Raw genomic sequence first — 16,376 nt, 5'->3', positions numbered from 1 at the left:
GTGGACTCTGAACTTTGTTCACAAACATTCAGGACAAATTGTAACCAGAACCTTCCAGAAGTCATATTAGGTTACTAACGGGCTAGCGGCAAGCTACTTATGTAAGCCATGACAGGTTACTAACGGGCTAGCGGCAAGCTACTTATGTAAGTCATGTCAGGTTACTAACGGGCTAGCAGCTAGCTACTTATGGAAGTAATGCCAGGTTACTAACGGGCCAGCAGCTAGCTACTTATGTAAGTCATGACAGGTTACTAACGGGGTAGCTGCTAGCTACTTATGTAAGTCATGACAGGTTACTAACGGGCTAGCAGCTAGCTACTTATGTAAGTCATGACAGGTTACTAACGGGCTAGCAGCTAGCTACTTATGGAAGTCATGCCAGGTTACTAACGGGGTAGCAGCTACCTACTTATGTAAGTCACGCCAGGTTACTAACGGGCTAGCAGCTAGCTACTTATGGAAGTCATGCCAGGTTACTAACGGGGTAGCAGCTAGCTACTTATATAAGTCACGCCAGGTTACTAACGGGCTCGCAGCTAGCTATTTATGTAAGTCATGCCAGGTTACTAGCGGGCTAGCAGCTAGATACTTATGTAAGTCACGCCAGGTTACTAACGTGCTAGCAGCTAGTTACTCATGTAAGTCATGCCAGGTTACTAATGCGCTAGCAGCTAGCTACTTATGTAAGTCATGCCAGGTTACTAATGGGCTAGCAGCTAGCTACTTATGTAAGTCACGCCAGGTTACTAATGGGCCAGCAGCTCGCTATTTATGCAAGTCATGCCAGGTTACCAACGTGCTAGCAGCTAGCTACTTATGTAAATCATGCCAGGTTACTAACGGGCCAGCAGCTGGCTACTTATGTAAGTCACGCCAGGTTACTAACGGGCTAGCAGCTAGCTACTGATGGAAGTAATGCCAGGTTACTAACGGGGTAGCTGCTAGCTACTTATGTAAGTCACGCCAGGTTACTAACGGGCTAGCTGCTAGCTACTTATGTAAGTCACGCCAGGTTACTAACGGGCTAGCAGCTAACTACTTATGTAAGTCACGCCAGGTTACTAATGGGCTAGCAGCTAGCTACTTATGTAAGTCACGCCAGGTTACTAACGGGGTAGCAGCTAGCTACTTATGTAAGTCACGCCAGGTTACTAACGGGCTAGCAGCTAGCTACTTATGTAAGTCATGTCAGGTTACTAACGGGCTAGCAGCTAGCTACTTATGGAAGTAATGCCAGGTTACTAATGGGCCAGCAGCTAGCTACTTATGTAAGTCATGACAGGTTACTAATGGGCCAGCAGCTAGCTATTTATGCAAGTCACGCCAGGTTACTAACGTGCTAGCAGCTAGCTACTTATGTAAGTCATGCCAGGTTACTAACGGGCCAGCAGCTGGCTACTTATGTAAGTCACGCCAGGTTACTAACGGGCTAGCAGCTAGCTACTTATGGAAGTAATGCCAGGTTACTAACGGGGTAGCTGCTAGCTACTTATGTAAGTCACGCCAGATTACTAACGGGCTAGCTGCTAGCTACTTATGTAAGTCACGCCAGGTTACTAACGGGCTAGCAGCTAACTACTTATGTAAGTCACGCCAGGTTACTAATGGGCTAGCAGCTAGCTAATGGGCTAGCAGCTAACTACTTATGTAAGTCACGCCAGGTTACTAATGGGCTAGCAGCTAGCTACTTATGTAAGTCACGCCAAGTTACTAACGGGCTAGTAGCTAGCTACTTATGTAAGTCACGCCAGGTTACTAATAGGCTAGCAGCTAGCTACTTATGTAAGTCACGCCAGGTTACTAACGGGGTAGCAGCTAGCTACTTATGTAAGTCACGCCAGGTTACTAACAGGCTAGCAGCTAGCTACTTATGTAAGTCATGTCAGGTTATTAACGGGCTAGCAGCTAGCTACTTATGGAAGTAATGCCAGGTTACTAACGGGCCAGAAGCTCGCTATTTATGGAAGTAATGCCAGGTTACTAATGGGCTAGCAGCTAGCTACTTATGTAAGTCACACCAGGTTATTAACAGGCTAGCAGCTAGCTAGTTATGGAAGTAATGCCAGGTTACTAATGGGCTAGCAGCTAGCTACTTATGTAAGTCACACCAGGTTACTAACGAGCTAGCATAATGACCGTACAGTATACAGTATTTAGCATATTACACCAAAAGGATGCAAAAACCACTGTGATATTTTGCAAAGCAACACATGTACGTGAATATGTTGCGAAACAGTTTTTTCCAGAGAAAAACTGGAAAAACAGTTATATTATCTGTAAGCCTATTATTAGTATCCAAATATTTCAACTTTCTCCTTTTGTCTGACAGGAGATTTTTGTCCAGAAATTGAAAGAAGAACCATCTGGGCGCTTCATTCCTCATGGGTTGTTGTTTTGGTGGTGAAGGACCAGCAGGACCACCCACAGGAAAAGGCTAACAGAGCCCACCACCAGGTAGGCGACGCCCAGGAATGGGTTCCTGCCTCCCATCCAGGAAGAGGTGCTCAAGATCACCCATTTCCTGCCCTGGAAGCTCCGAACTGGATAATCTGATTGAAGTGGTTTAGGCACGGATGAAATGTGGTTAGAGGTCGGGTGAAGGACGCGGTGAAGGATACTGTAAACCACGTGCAGCGTGTAGTTTCCTCGCGCAAGAGTCGGCATCTTCTTGGTTTTGTGGATGATGCGGTAAAGCTTACGGAAGGTCGGCAGGGCGGCGTTGCGCATCCAGACAATGAAGTCCTCGTTGATGAATCCGTTGTTTTCGGGGTCCTGGTCTAGCTCGCTGACGGGCCGGCGCCAATTGAGCGGGCGGCTAGTCCCTGGTGTGGTCAAACGTCAGCAGCTATGCAGAGCTCATGTTGCTCCAAATGCTGAGGATACCTTGGAAGACGGTTGTGAGGTTTTGGTCCTGGCCTCCTGGGTTCTTGAACTTCATGTGCTTATCCGTCCACCAGGCGATGCCCTTACCCGTCAGAGGGATTCGGACGTCACCAACAGTGGGCACATTGCGAAACAGATCCAGAGTGTCTGCCAGTGGAGGAAATGCTTTTGAAGGCGCTCTCAAATACGGCGTTCCTTAAAGGTCTCACCGTTGAACATGCTGTTGGCTATGGCTCCACAAGGTGCGATGGGTTTGTTGTCTCGGAAAGCGTACGGCTCACAGTCCTTGCTCGGTTCCTGGCAAGACAGGAAGTGATGACATGACAGTCAGACAGATAAACTTACAGTCCCGGTCTACCATCAAGGACTCCATGTTGCCGTTCAGCTGGCTGTCGTGGCGAGAACTGACGAAACGGCGGTGGTTCTGGTAGAAGTTGGACAGGCCGTAGTACATGAAGACGGTGCTCTAAGAGGGACAACACAACAAGAGGTCACATGAGGACAAAAGTAGCCAATAGGACACGTTGCCGTACGTCAAAAGACCGATCCAGGAAGAAGGGGACGGTGCACTTGCACGTGTTGTTCCAGCTGGAGCTTTTCCAGCAGCTGAAGCAGGAGCTGGATTTGTCCATACCCGTGTAGTCAATCTGCAACAACAGTCAAACGTCACATTGTGTCCATGTCCGCCAAGCCTATAGAACAATCAAATCTTCCAAAAATTTGTTTTATTATATAAAGACTATAAATCATATACATTTTAGGGGTGATCGATCAATCAATTAAGCAATACAAAATATGAGGATGCGGCACGGCGGTCTAGTGGTTAGCGCGCAGACCTCACAGCTAAGAGACCAGGGTTCAATTCCACCCTCGGCCTTCTCTGTGTGGAGTTTACATGTTCTCCCCGTGCATGCGTGGATTTTCTCCGGGTACTCCGGTTTCCTCCCACATTCCAAAAACATGCTAGGTTAATTGGCCACTCCAAATTGTCCATAGGTATGAATGTGAGTGTGAATGGTTGTTTGTCTATATGTGCCCCGTGATTGGCTGGCGACCAGTCCAGGGTGTACCCCGCCTCTCGCCCGAAGACAGCTGGGATAGGCTCCAGCACCCCCCACGACCCTCGTGAGGAAAAAGCGGTAGAAAATGAATGAATGAATGAAAATATGAGGAGCCGTTTGGTAGGTGAAAGAGTCGAAAGTGAGTCGAGTCAAAGGAGTCGCTCTACACACTAGTGCCCTCTATGGGAGTAGAACTGCAATAGCATGCCACTAAATGCGCATGTGTCTACCTTAACTTCGTTAATATTGGCGGACGTCGCCGACAGGGCGATACCGATGGGGATGAAGAGGAGTCCAATGATGAAGAGGGCCAGGCATACGGCTCCGGTCGTGAGGACGGGCTTCCATGCGGGTAGTTTCTGCTGTCGAAATGAAGACTTGTGTGACTTCTTCTTCTGCGTATCTGCCTGTCGTGGATTGAACACAGATACTTGGCCGCCGTCGGCATTTGCAGTGAAGCGAGACATTATCTTGGCGCCTGTGGCGAGATTTAACTTCCTTGTTGTCGTCAGTGTCCCTTACAAATATGTCCCACGGGGAACAAGTCATTTTCACAATCATTTTGTGTAAGTGAATGGCGTCACACCGGGATCGAACAACAAAGTATATATTTACGAATAACCGGCGAGTAGTGACGTCACTCTGACGTGTAATGGAGGCGTCGACCCAAATAAAAGTCTGATTACTGTAATATATTGTTTCACATACGTGACACAAACTTGAATATATATTTTATTTGGATGCTCTCAAATATTCAATACACATAAATGAAAAACGTATGTATTTATTGGCAGGCGCCATATATCCAGCATAGAAAACAACATGGACTCCAACGTGGCCAAACGATCAGCAGACCAGATCCCAGATCAGGCCTCAAGAGAACGCCATGGCACCGCCTGCTGCCTCAGCTCTCACCTCCTGGCGCCGAGGACTTCCTCAGTTCGATTTTCAGCAGCTGACCCTCATGTGACTCTAACCTTGTCGCCGTGGATACGCCCAGAGCCTCCCAACCGGGCTGGAAGATGAAAACCCGTTTAGTGGAAGTCGATACTGCACAATATGTTTTATCGTATTTCACGTATGTATTTCACACATGAGCTGATCCAGCATGACTGACGGTTGATGATGGATTGACAGATGACAGAGTGGTGCCTGGCATGTTTTGTAGAACATTACCAACGGATTCGGACTACAATGTAAATGATGGAAAAATGAAAGAGTCGGCCCTCACCGCAGATTGCGTGGGCCTGCACGGCGCCGAGGTAGCGGGCGTGATGGTTAAGCTGCTGGTCATTTTGCTCCCGCCCGAGGGTTGGCGAGGGGGACGGAGGACCGTCCCGGCGGGGATCTGGTCTGTGGCTCTCAGGTGGATGTGAATCTTGTTGTCCTCCGTTGTCACGATGTTGTTCTTGTAATTTCGAAGCGATGCGGCACCAGAGTCCTGGATCACGGTGCGGCTCGCACCCGTTCCGGGACGTTCCGGCGAAGCACGCGCTTGCGTTACCGGGCTGGTGCTGACGGTGATGATGGACACGGCAGGCTGGCAATCCTGAGAGTGGCTCTTACTGGGACTTTTGGCTCGGGAGATGGTTGTTATGGTAACCGGGGACATGGCTCGGTCAGACATGCTTTTCCCAGTCACCCCCGTGGCCTTCGGGACAATGGTGATGCGAGGCTTTTGATGGCCCAGGGTGGGGATGATGGTGGTGCTGGAGAAGAAGTCCTCAGCTCGCGGGCTGCTGATCTCCAAGGTGGCGCTGCTGTTCGTAGTGTCGGGGGTCACCCGGATGTGAAGCGGCTGGCCTGATGTTTGGGATGAGAGAAGAGGCGTGCGCTTCATCCATGGCATCCAGGACCTCCCGGATTCCGCCGACGCTGGCGGGTGGCGTTCTGGGACTTTGGACTGTTTGAGACCCCGCTGCCTGAGATTGCTCATGAGGTGTTTCTCCTCCAGGACCGACTTGCGGATGAATCCCGCTGCTGTGTCGTCGTCGTCGGCAGACTCACCGGCCAACACGTCAGTCTGCACAGCTGTGGACGTCAGCGCCGCGTCCACCATCCTCCTTCCGTTCATTCCAGGCCTCAGGGCGCGGCTGTATCTCCTGGTGGCTTCCAGTTCCTGGCTGAGGTTGGCCGCCTCGTGACCGATACTCTTCCTCCTCTCCTGCTCCTCCACAAACCTTTGCTGGAGGACGGAATAATCCACCTTGAGCTGGGAGAGCTGGTCTTCCTTGGTCATCAGTTCATGGATCTTCTCCTTCAAGGCTTGAATGTCCAACTCCAGATCTCTGCTCTTGGCTTCTTCCATCTTGCAGCGCATCCTCAGCTGGGCTTCCGGACCTGTGATCTCGCCTTTCTCCACAGCTTTGCTCCTGGCCAACTGACTTTTGGTTTCTTCTACAAGTTTGGAGAGAGAGTTTGCTCTGTCCTGCTCCATCCTGAACTTCTTCTCCAGCAAGTCGTATTCATCCTCCGTCTTCATCAAATCCCCCTGGACAACCTCCAGCTGCTTGAGGCGGCTCCTGAGGCTTTCAGTTTCCAGCGTGAGCTCTTTGATTCTGATGTCGTCATCCGCTTGTTTATTTGTCCTCGTCCTCTCCATCTCCTCCAATTTCTCCATCGTTGCTTTCATCTCACACAGCTTCCTGCTCAGCTGCCGGCAGCTCTCCTCCTCGCTTGACAGTTTCCCTTTGAGTTTGTCCTTCTCCTCCGTCACAGTGGTGACTTTCAGCTCCATCTCAGATTTGACTTTGAGAAGTTTTTTGCTCTCTTCGATCAGCTTCTCCGTGACCTCCATGACTTTACTTTCCTCCGCCTTCAACTTCCCGCTTAAATCTTGGCTTTTCTGCTCTTCGCGTTTCAGTTTGTCGGCCATGTTTTTCCTCTCATCCGCCAGAATGACGGTGAAGGACTTGAGCTTCATGAGATCATCTTTGAGTATCACCTCCGCCCTCTCCAACTTGGCCTCCAGAGAGTCCACTTCCTTGAGCCGAGTCTTGATCCTTTCCAGCTCGCCAGCCAGGTCCGTCACAGCACGCTTCTCCTTCTCCAGGTTTGTGTGGAGCACAGAACATTCCGTCTGGCTCCTGCTGAAAGCAGCCTCAAGCTTCTCCAGATCGGCCATTCTCTTGTGCAGCTTGTCCACCTCCAGCTTCAGCTCCTTGCTGACGTTCACCTCATCCTGGAGCCTCTTGCGAAGCTCCTTGCACTGGGTCTCCATATGGGTTATCTCCTCATCTTTGCCTTCCATTTCCAGCACCTTCTTCCGGAGAGTTTCCAGCTCAGCACTCATGGCTGGAAACTCACCTTTGCTGATCTTCTCCCTCAGCTCCTGCAGCTCCTCCTCGGATTTCTGCAGCAGCTTGTTGCTCTCCTCCAGCTCCTCCATCTTGGCCGCAAGTCCAGCTAACTTCAGTCGCAGTTGTCGGCTTTGGGACTCTTGGTTGGATAGTTTGGTGGTCATCTCCTCGTGCTCTAGTTTGGAAGTGGCCACCTTGTGCTCCAGTTCGGCCTCAAGCTTGAGGACCTTTTGGCTGTCTGACTTGGCAGCATCGGCGACCTCCGCTAACCGCTGCTCTTTCTCCTGTGACTTCTGAGCAAGCTCCTGGACCTTTTGGCTCTGCAGCTCCAGCTGCTCCAAGTGCAGCTGCCGCTCGTCCACCAACATGAGAGCCAAGGACTTGAGCTTGACCAGCTCTGCTCTGATCTTCTCCAACCGTCGGCTGTGTTCGTTGTCCTTACGAGCCTGGAAGGTCTTCTCCTGCTCCAACAGCTTTTTTAGCCTGAAAACGCATGTGAGAAGAAGGTTTGGGACAAGGAACACGCCTGATGCCTTCTCAGCGCTCACCTCTCCCTCTCCTGCTCCAGCAGGTTGGTGAAGTCGTCGCTTTTGTTCATGAAATCGGCGTGTTTGCGCTTCTCGCTGTCGAGCTCCATGACGGTGCGGCGGTGACATTTCTCGGCCAGCAGCAGCTGCTCCAGCATGCGGCGGTACGTCTCTTTCTGCTTGTGGTCCAGACGCTCCAGCTGAGGACAGACACGCATTGTGGAAAAACTGGGAAGCTGAAAGGGAAGATCTCACTGCGCCGGGTTCCTACACGCCATCACCGTCTGCACCAAATACACAATGATGCTAACCATTATCTTCGGAAAGGAAAAGCTTTGGTCTTCACCTCGGCCATGGGCTTCTCGTACACGTCATCCATACAGCCGCCATCCTGGGTGAGCACGCCATCCCTCTGCAGGGCCTGCAGCGCTGCGGTGGGAAGGGCTGAGCCGTAATGAGATTCCAACTTCTCCGTTGGGCTTTTCTCCAACCTCAGCAGGCTGATGATGTCCTCTCGGGCCTGACCACACAAAACCTCGTCTTGAAAGCTTTCCATATCGGTCGGCTAGTCTATGCTCACATCGGTTAAAATATTGCTTTGTGATTTATTGCATTTGGTCCACAGTTAACTCATAATTAATCTCATATAGAAAAAGTTCTTATCTATAATAAGTACTTCAAAGTTTTTAAGACAGCAATCAGAATGAGACTAGATTGCTTTAGTGATGCTGATATTGGCATAAATAATAGTAATATTGGTAGATAAAAACGGCCACTATATGGAAATACTTCTATCCCATTCCTTGCAATCGGAACTGGGCTTCAGTGTGTTGAAACCACGGCCGTGGGTTGGGTTGCTAGTGCAAATAGCACCGACGTTAGCCAACTTCTTAGCTTATAGCGGCGGCGGTACGGCCTCGTTGTTGTCCGTCAACATTTTTGTTGGTTTCTACCATTTTTACTCAACAAGCAACGACTCTATAGCGACAGCTAAGTGGCGACAACAACCTCATGAGCTCGGTGAACGTCTAAAACAAAATCACCACGATGAGGTCGTTCCACGACAGGAGATGAATTGGATGATGTTGGACAATATCGGCATATTGGACATTCCTAGTTTTCTTCCGTTCATTCCTTCATTTTCTACTGCTTATCCTCATGAGGGTCGCTGGAGACTATCCCAGCTGGACTGGTGGCCAGCCAATCACAGGGCACATATAGACAAACAACCATTCACACTCACATTCATACCTATGGACAATTTGGAGTGGCCAATTAACCTAGCATGTTTTTGGAATGTGGGAGGAAACCGGAGTACCCGGAGAAAAGGTCTGCGCGCTAACCACTCGACCGCCATGCAGCCTGCTTCTGTTGGGATCATTATTTTATTTTATTTTTTTTATTTATTTTTCCACCCTCGGCCATCTTTGTGTGCATGTTCTCCCCGTGCATGCATGGGTTTTCTCCGGGTACTCCGGTTTCCGGACTCCAAATTGTCCATAGGTATGAATGTGAGTGTGAATGGTTGTTTGTCTATATGTGCCCTGTGATTGGCTGGCCACTAGTCCAGGGTGTACCCCGCCTCTCGCCCAAAGACAGCTGGGATAGGCTCCAGCACTCCCGCGACCCTCGTGAGGATAAGCGGTAGAAAATGAATGAATGAATGAATGAATATTTATTTTGCAGCCTGCAGCTTGTTTTTTACGGGTCCATAATGTAAGGGAACAAAACGATTCCGATGGAATGGTCTTTCATAAAGAGATTGACGTTCCTAGCAACTCACAGCTCGTAACCCAAATTTTAGCAAAGCATCAGCTGAGAGAAGGCTAGCGTTTAAAAAATTTATTCATATTGTTGTGACGCTGAGGCCGTCAAGGCTACCTTTGACAGCCCTGGTATGTACAGTACGTGATCCCTATGTACGGTATATACGGTATACACAGTAAGTCATCAATAAGCAAAGAAAGCCACACCTGGACCTCCCCCTCCATGATCCCCAGAAGCTGGAGCAAATCATTCTTGGACAAGTTCAATTTTGCCGTCTTTTTCTCCTTCTCCTCTCGCTGGGGTTTGACCTTCCCCTTGGAAGGCTCTGCCACGTTTTCCTCTTGCTTCTTCAAGCACTTCGATTTTGGCTTCCCCTGTCCGTCATCTTGGCTTTCCATGGTGCACTTCCTGGCTCGCATGTTGGCCTGGTGTGCCTGGCCTGGGGAGGGGGGACGGGGGGACAAAGACGCCTTAGCAAACAATCATGACAGCTCAATGAAGACAGAAGACGTGTGGAACTCGCTTCCAGATGACAAACAATGATGACATCATGTCCTGCGGAGGCCTGCTGATGTTCTGGATGAAAGTAGCTGATGACTCAGCCTCAGAGAATCCAGGCGGCGACCTTGTTATTAATAGCTCCTCCACATGGGGGGGGCACATTGCGAGGCGGGAAACAAGAAGCCACAATGTCACTGTTATCCTGAAACTATTTGATGTCCCGCTGGAAGCCTGACCGACATGTATTTTATTTTTACTCGCGAAGAACATGATTGGAACATCAGATACTGCATTCAGCTTCAGCTTTCCTGTTTGGTGACAACGCAGTAAAAATGTCCTCCCAGCTGAGAACATGTTCAGGTAAACATCCACTGCAACACTTTATAACACAAGGAAGCTCCTGTTAGCATCTTTAGCATGTTTTTGTCTTCATGGAAGCTCCCACCCCAGTTGGACTTCCATACCGAGTTATGTGGATGGTTTGTATCCCAACAAAGTCTAACTTTGGTCCCTTCCTTGTCTCTGTCTGGCCATTCCTGTCCTCTGCTGTTAGCAGGCCATGTGGTCAGGTGACTGATGGACACCATATTATCACATACAGTATTAATTGGCCCTGTACCCTAGAAAGCGCCCATGAATGATACGGGAAAAGCCCAGGGCAGTGATACTGATAAAATATAGAGTTTAACCATGTCCAGTATCAGCCCCCGTAGCTGTCCAATCAGAGCGTGCTGCTCTGGTATCGTGCCCGTGAAACAACCAATCAGAGAACAGCGCACGAGCGTGAACACACAGCGTTTGTTTTGCTGCCGTCTGTGCTTTGTCAACATGTCAGTGGTTAAATAGTAAATAGTATAGTAAATATTAGAGAAAATATCAGAGAACAGCACATGAGTGCTTAGTGCCTAGTGCTTCTCCAGTCACCAAAAAACCCAAACTTGATTAATGGAACTTTAATTGTCAGACATTGATAAGACTTGATAAAATATTATTGTTGAAATATTTTTGCAATTATTGTGTTTACACTGTTTAGATATAATACATGTAATAAACTGAACATTTTCTGGAAACAAAATGGTCTTTTGATTAAATAGTACGTGATAATAAGCTCATGATTAAATAGTATGTGATAATAAGATCATCACATGGTTTGTCTGGTATCAGGCCCAGTATCATGCCCCCAAGTGTCAGTATCAGCCCGAGACTGTGATAACGTATAATTACGGACCATATTATGGACGTCCATATTATTTATATATTGTCATTGTGTATGGCTTTCCAAATAAAGTGTGTTGAACAACATTTCATGATTCTCATGTCTGCATTGGGGTCTAAACCAAGCCGGTGCGTCACACACCAATCTGGTGTAGAAGCAGCATTTATGAATGATGTTAATTGCCGATGGTGACCACCTGCTTCGTTGCCCCGCCCTCATCAAGTTGGATCAAAGCCATGAGTGACGCCATTTTTGCTACCGAGTGTCCACTGTCAGCCTCCGATGCATGACAACATGCTCACAAAATTTGTGGTTTTGCGGGTTTGCCCCTTCAGCTGCTCTGCCTGACATGAACACAAACACTTGTTTGCTGCCATGGCAACAGCCTTCCTGACAGCAAACAAGAAGACGACCCCCAACGCCTGAGCTGAATTTGCTGCGTGATGTCATGCTGTCTCATCGGTCGGCCATCAGCTGTTGCCCACAACTCAACCCACGGTTGCCATAGAGATCACAGACCAACAACAATATAACACTGTCATGCAAGTGTAAAAAGAAGTAAACACCTTTCACTAAGAATAGGCTTAAATGTGATTCCCGTCTCTTGTTTGAACTTGTCATATAAGCGTAAAAAGAAGTGAAGCCTCACGTTCGTGATCAGTATCACTGCAGGTGTTTGATATTGTACATGAGTGGTGCCACACAACAAGACACTCGTGCACGGTACCGGCGCAGAAGATGGCGTCTTACCTGAGGGTCACACTGCGCTTGTCTTCGTTCTCAAAGGAGACGTTGATCTACAGCTCATCTTGATGGCGTCCGAGTTGCCCAGCCTGCTACACCGCCTCTATTTATAAGCTGAGGGCTCGGATCAACTGTCAGCTGCCAGCCTGGCCACGCCTCCACTTCCTCCTCCGTGCGGCGTAGTAAAGATTGACATGATTATATTACAGCATGTTGTTACGTTCCAGTGCTATTTGGGCAGTTATAGACTTGATCAACCACACAAAAAGACTTGATGGCGACTGCCACTGCCTTCAAGGGGTCAAAGGTCATAAAAGGTCCCTTCCGTAGCATTCTGAAAGTAGCTGCTCTCTATTGTACTTGCTCCAAATGCACATGCATGTTAGCTTCAATGTCCATAGGTACAGTGCATCCGGAAAGTATTCACAGCGCTTCACTTTTTCTACATTTTGTCATGTTACAGCCTCATTCCAAATTGTATTAAATTAATCTCTTACCTCAAAATTCTACACAAAATACTCCATTATGACAATGTGAAAAAGTTTTTTTTTGACTTTTTTTGAATTTATTAAAAATAGAAAACAAAAAAATCACATTTACATAAGTATTCACAGCCTTTGCCATGAAGCTCAAAATTGAGCTCAGGTGCATCTTTTTTCCACTGATCATCCTTGAGATCTTTCTACAGCTTAATTGGAGTCCACCTGCAGTTAATTCAGTTGATTGGACATGATTTGGAAATATAATAACTGTCTATATAAGGTCCCACAGTTGACTGTGCATGTCAGAGCACAAACACCAAGCATGAAGTCAAAAGAACTGTCTGTAGACCTGCGAGACAGGATTGTCTTGAGGCACAAATCTGGGGAAGGATACAGAAACATTTCTGCTGCTTTGAAGGTCCCAATGAGCACAGTGGCCTCCATTATTCGTAAATGGAAGACGTTTGGAATCACCAGGACTCTTCCTAGAGCTGGCCGGCCTTCTAAACTGAGCGATCGGGGAAGAAGGGCCTTAGTCAGGGAGGTGACCAAGGCCCCGATGGTCACTCTGTCAGAGCTCCAGCGTTCCTCTGTGGAGAGAGGAGAGCCTTCCAGAAGGACAACCATCTCTGCAGCAATCCACCAATCAGGCCTGTATGGTAGAGTGGCTAGACGAAAGCCATCCGACCAGAGAATTTTGTTTCTCATGGTCTGAGAGTCATTCAGGTGCTTTTTGGCAAATTCCAGACGGGCTGCCATGTTCCTTTTACTAAGGAGTGGCTTTTCGTCTGGCCACTCTTCCAGAGTGCAGAGCTGCAGAGATGGTTGTCCTTCTGGAAGGCTCTCCTCTCTCCACAGAGGAACGCTGGAGCTCTGACAGAGTGACCATCAGGGCCTTGGTCACCTCCCTGACTAAGGCCCTTCTTCCCCGATCGCTCAGTTTAGAAGGCCGGCCAGCTCTAGGAAGAGTCCTGGTGGTTCCAAACGTCTTCCATTTACGAATAATGGAGGCCACTGTGCTCATTGGGACCTTCAAAGCAGCAGAAATGTTTCTGTATCCTTCCCCAGATTTGTGCCTCCAGACAATCCTGTCTCGCAGGTCTACAGACAGTTCTTTTGACTTCATGCTTGGTGTTTGTGCTCTGACATGCACAGTCAACTGTGGGACCTTATATAGACAGTTATTATATTTCCAAATCATGTCCAATCAACTGAATTTACTGCAGGTGGACTCCAATTAAGCTGTAGAAAGATCTCAAGGATGATCAGTGGAAAAAAGATGCACCTGAGCTCAATTTTGAGCTTCATGGCAAAGGCTGTGAATACTTCTGTAAATGTGATTTTTTTGTTTTTTATTTTTAATAAATTCAAAAAAAGTAAAAAAAAAAACTTTTTCACATTGTCATAATGGAGTATTTCGTGTAGAATTTTGAGGTAAGAGATTAATTTAATACAATTTGGAATGAGGCTGTAACATGACAAAATGTAGAAAAAGTGAAGCGCTGTGAATACTTTCCGGATGCACTGTATGTGCCCTGCCATTGGCTCTCACACATAGTCAGCTGGGATAGGCTCCAGCATAACTATGCGACAACATTTTAAAAACAGCAGCACTTTTCCAAGGCTAATTTCAAAATATGAAGAGAAAAAAAGTTGTAATATTAAGAAAAACAAACAAAACAAAATTGTAATTTTTGGAAAAAGGGACACCCGTGATAAAGAAAGTAAAAAAGTAAGTAAAAAGTAAAAGTGTATATTTAACCCTATAGCACCCCATGTTTGTCCTAGGGTCACCAGAGGGGGGTGGGGGTGACCGGTGTCAGCAGCCAATCACAGGACAGAATGCATCCACGTTATGTTAGCATATGCTATCATGGCTTGGCTGGTTGAGGAGCAGACACTGTCCTTCCGGGATTGTTTTTTGGGGTCAGAAAAGAACAGTTGGTGAATTTGAAATTTGAGTATTTTATCGTAACATAAAGGAAATTATTGGCGTCACCCATCACTACTTTCCACTAACGGAGAGCCGAGCACGCGAGGCATTCGTTACATAAGCTCCGCCCCCAACTATGCTAACTGCTTGTAGAAAATCCAAATGGCGTTTGTGCTTAACACATTTGTTTATTCAAGTTCAAATATAGTTAATATACTATATATTAACCATATAGTTAATATAGTTCAAATATAATAAAATCAAGTATTACGATTCCTTTATGTTATCGTCTACAAATTATCGTACATGCCAACAACCGTGTCTTCTGGCTAAGGTGACATCAAGGGCGCCATCTTGTGGGGATTTAAGATCTCGATCCAGTAGCCATCAGGATCCCGAATAAAGGCCAGCCCCTTCCTCTTCCCTACAAGAAAAACACTTCATGTCTACCTGGACGTCCACGTTGTGTCCAGATAGACTAGTCCTCACCTGAGTCCGGTTTTTTGATGAAGGTCACTCCTTGGGATTCAAAGTATTGGCAAGCGACGTGAACGTCAGGCACCGCGATGCCAATGTGACCTTTTGGAAGCAACACACGCGAGGACGACGTCACGTGACAGAAAGTTGCATTCTGACGAGCAGCTGCAATTCTCACCGTAGCCGATGGGGTCGCTGTTGCCGTTGTGATAAGACGAGCTTGCATCCTTTTCAGAACCCCAGTTACTGACACACACAAAAAAAATTGTTTTGTCTTCTATGAAGAGATGAACAAAGTGAAACGTTATTTGTTGTCATACATACGGGCGACTATTACAGAAAAGACCACATTTAGGCAGGGGCGCTAGAAAAAGTTATAGGACAAAAAAAAGATAATTATTAAAAATAGGAGAAGGGGGTGGCAATGTGTAGGCGTTCAGAATAGCTGGCCGTGCCCCTGCATTTAAGACAGTAAAACGAATTAAATATTTCTATAAAACCCTTTTTGTTCATGCCAGGAATGCTATCCATCCAACAACTGCTCATGATGCAACCCTAATGAAAACGGATGGATTTTTTTTAAACCTTCTGGTCACCTGATCACGGTTCGGCACGTGCAACCTCTTTTACGGCAAAGATAGCATTAGATGACAGGGATGCCTTACTGTGTCAACTCCAAGGTCCCTCGGCGGGAAAATGTCCACGCCGTCCTCTCCCTGATATCATTGGGAATCTCGGCTTTGTCCTCGTAGCCCAAGAAGTACAAGCTGAAGCGCACGGAGGGGAAGTCGATCTTCTGCAGCAGCCTGACACACACACACACACACACACACACACACACACACACACACACACACACACACACAGTGTTGGGAGCGCTGTCTCCGTAGCAACACTAAAGTTCTTTGGTCTCACGTCAGGCCCAGGACGCGGGTGTAGAAGTCCAGGGAGCGAGCGGGATCCTTGACCCTCAGCATGGTCTGCTGCATCATGTAGTCCTGCACACAAGTAGTGTTAAACTACTACGGGGGGCCCTGAACGCCCCATCAGAAGCGAACAGGTCGGCATAAAATGTGTTCCAGAGAAGCGAGACCTTGGTGGCGGGGTCTGCATCCTTGCAGGCAGCTGTCACAAGTTGGTCAGACAAACCAGCGTCCATGACTTGTTTGGAGCGCTTGCTCTGTGCTGCATTCAAGTACCACTGGGAATGCTGTGTTTTCCGGTTGACATTTATTCCTCCCCCCACACGTTGCAGTTTGCAACACATCGGATGAAAGAGTTGCCGCCAAACGGAGATGATCGTCTTTGCAAAGGCAGACACAACCTTTCCACAAGCACCAGCAAGTGTGGAATACCAACAATAACCAGTGCACATGAAGGCATCACAAAAGGTGTGGAAAGGAAAGAATGTGGCCTGTCTGGACACGCCCACGTGAGCGTGTCTGAGGCGCTACCTGCAGGTCAGACTGAAGACACCAAATGC

The 16,376-nt window shown here is 47.8% G+C and overlaps 2 protein-coding genes across 3 annotated transcripts; both read right to left on the bottom strand.

The window, feature by feature from the left end:
* Positions 1-143: 143 nt before the first annotated feature.
* LOC131135114 (cell cycle control protein 50A-like) lies at positions 144-4,580 on the bottom strand. Of its 2 annotated transcripts, XM_058081045.2 has the most exons (7): positions 4,178-4,577; positions 3,420-3,533; positions 3,245-3,352; positions 3,096-3,183; positions 2,887-3,033; positions 2,622-2,825; positions 144-2,552 (listed from the first exon to the last, which is right to left on the bottom strand). In XM_058081045.2, exons 1-7 carry the CDS (start codon positions 4,412-4,414, stop codon positions 2,383-2,385), a joined length of 1,068 nt encoding a protein of 355 aa, XP_057937028.2. In that variant the 5' UTR covers positions 4,415-4,577; the 3' UTR covers positions 144-2,382. The 2 variants fall into 2 exon arrangements, with proteins under 2 accessions (XP_057937028.2, XP_057937010.2); XM_058081027.2 differs by having other exon boundaries at positions 144-2,825; positions 4,178-4,580.
* A 96-nt stretch (positions 4,581-4,676) lies between these two features.
* Positions 4,677-12,404, bottom strand: filip1b (filamin A interacting protein 1b). The gene is made up of 6 exons (XM_058080991.2): positions 12,008-12,404; positions 9,747-9,979; positions 8,120-8,293; positions 7,795-7,973; positions 5,179-7,729; positions 4,677-4,962 (listed from the first exon to the last, which is right to left on the bottom strand). The coding sequence occupies exons 2-6, from the start codon at positions 9,957-9,959 to the stop codon at positions 4,852-4,854; spliced, it is 3,228 nt and encodes a 1,075-aa protein (XP_057936974.2). The 5' UTR covers positions 9,960-9,979; positions 12,008-12,404; the 3' UTR covers positions 4,677-4,851.
* Between the last annotated feature and the right edge of the window lie 3,972 nt (positions 12,405-16,376).

Source organism: Doryrhamphus excisus, linkage group LG11, assembly GCF_037039965.1.
Source record: "Doryrhamphus excisus strain RoL-2023G ecotype Guam linkage group LG11, RoL_Dexc_Guam_v1.1, whole genome shotgun sequence".
NCBI lineage: Eukaryota > Metazoa > Chordata > Actinopteri > Syngnathiformes > Syngnathidae > Doryrhamphus > Doryrhamphus excisus.
Note: the sequence above shows the minus strand (reverse complement) of the source record. Positions and strands in the feature narration are given on the sequence as shown.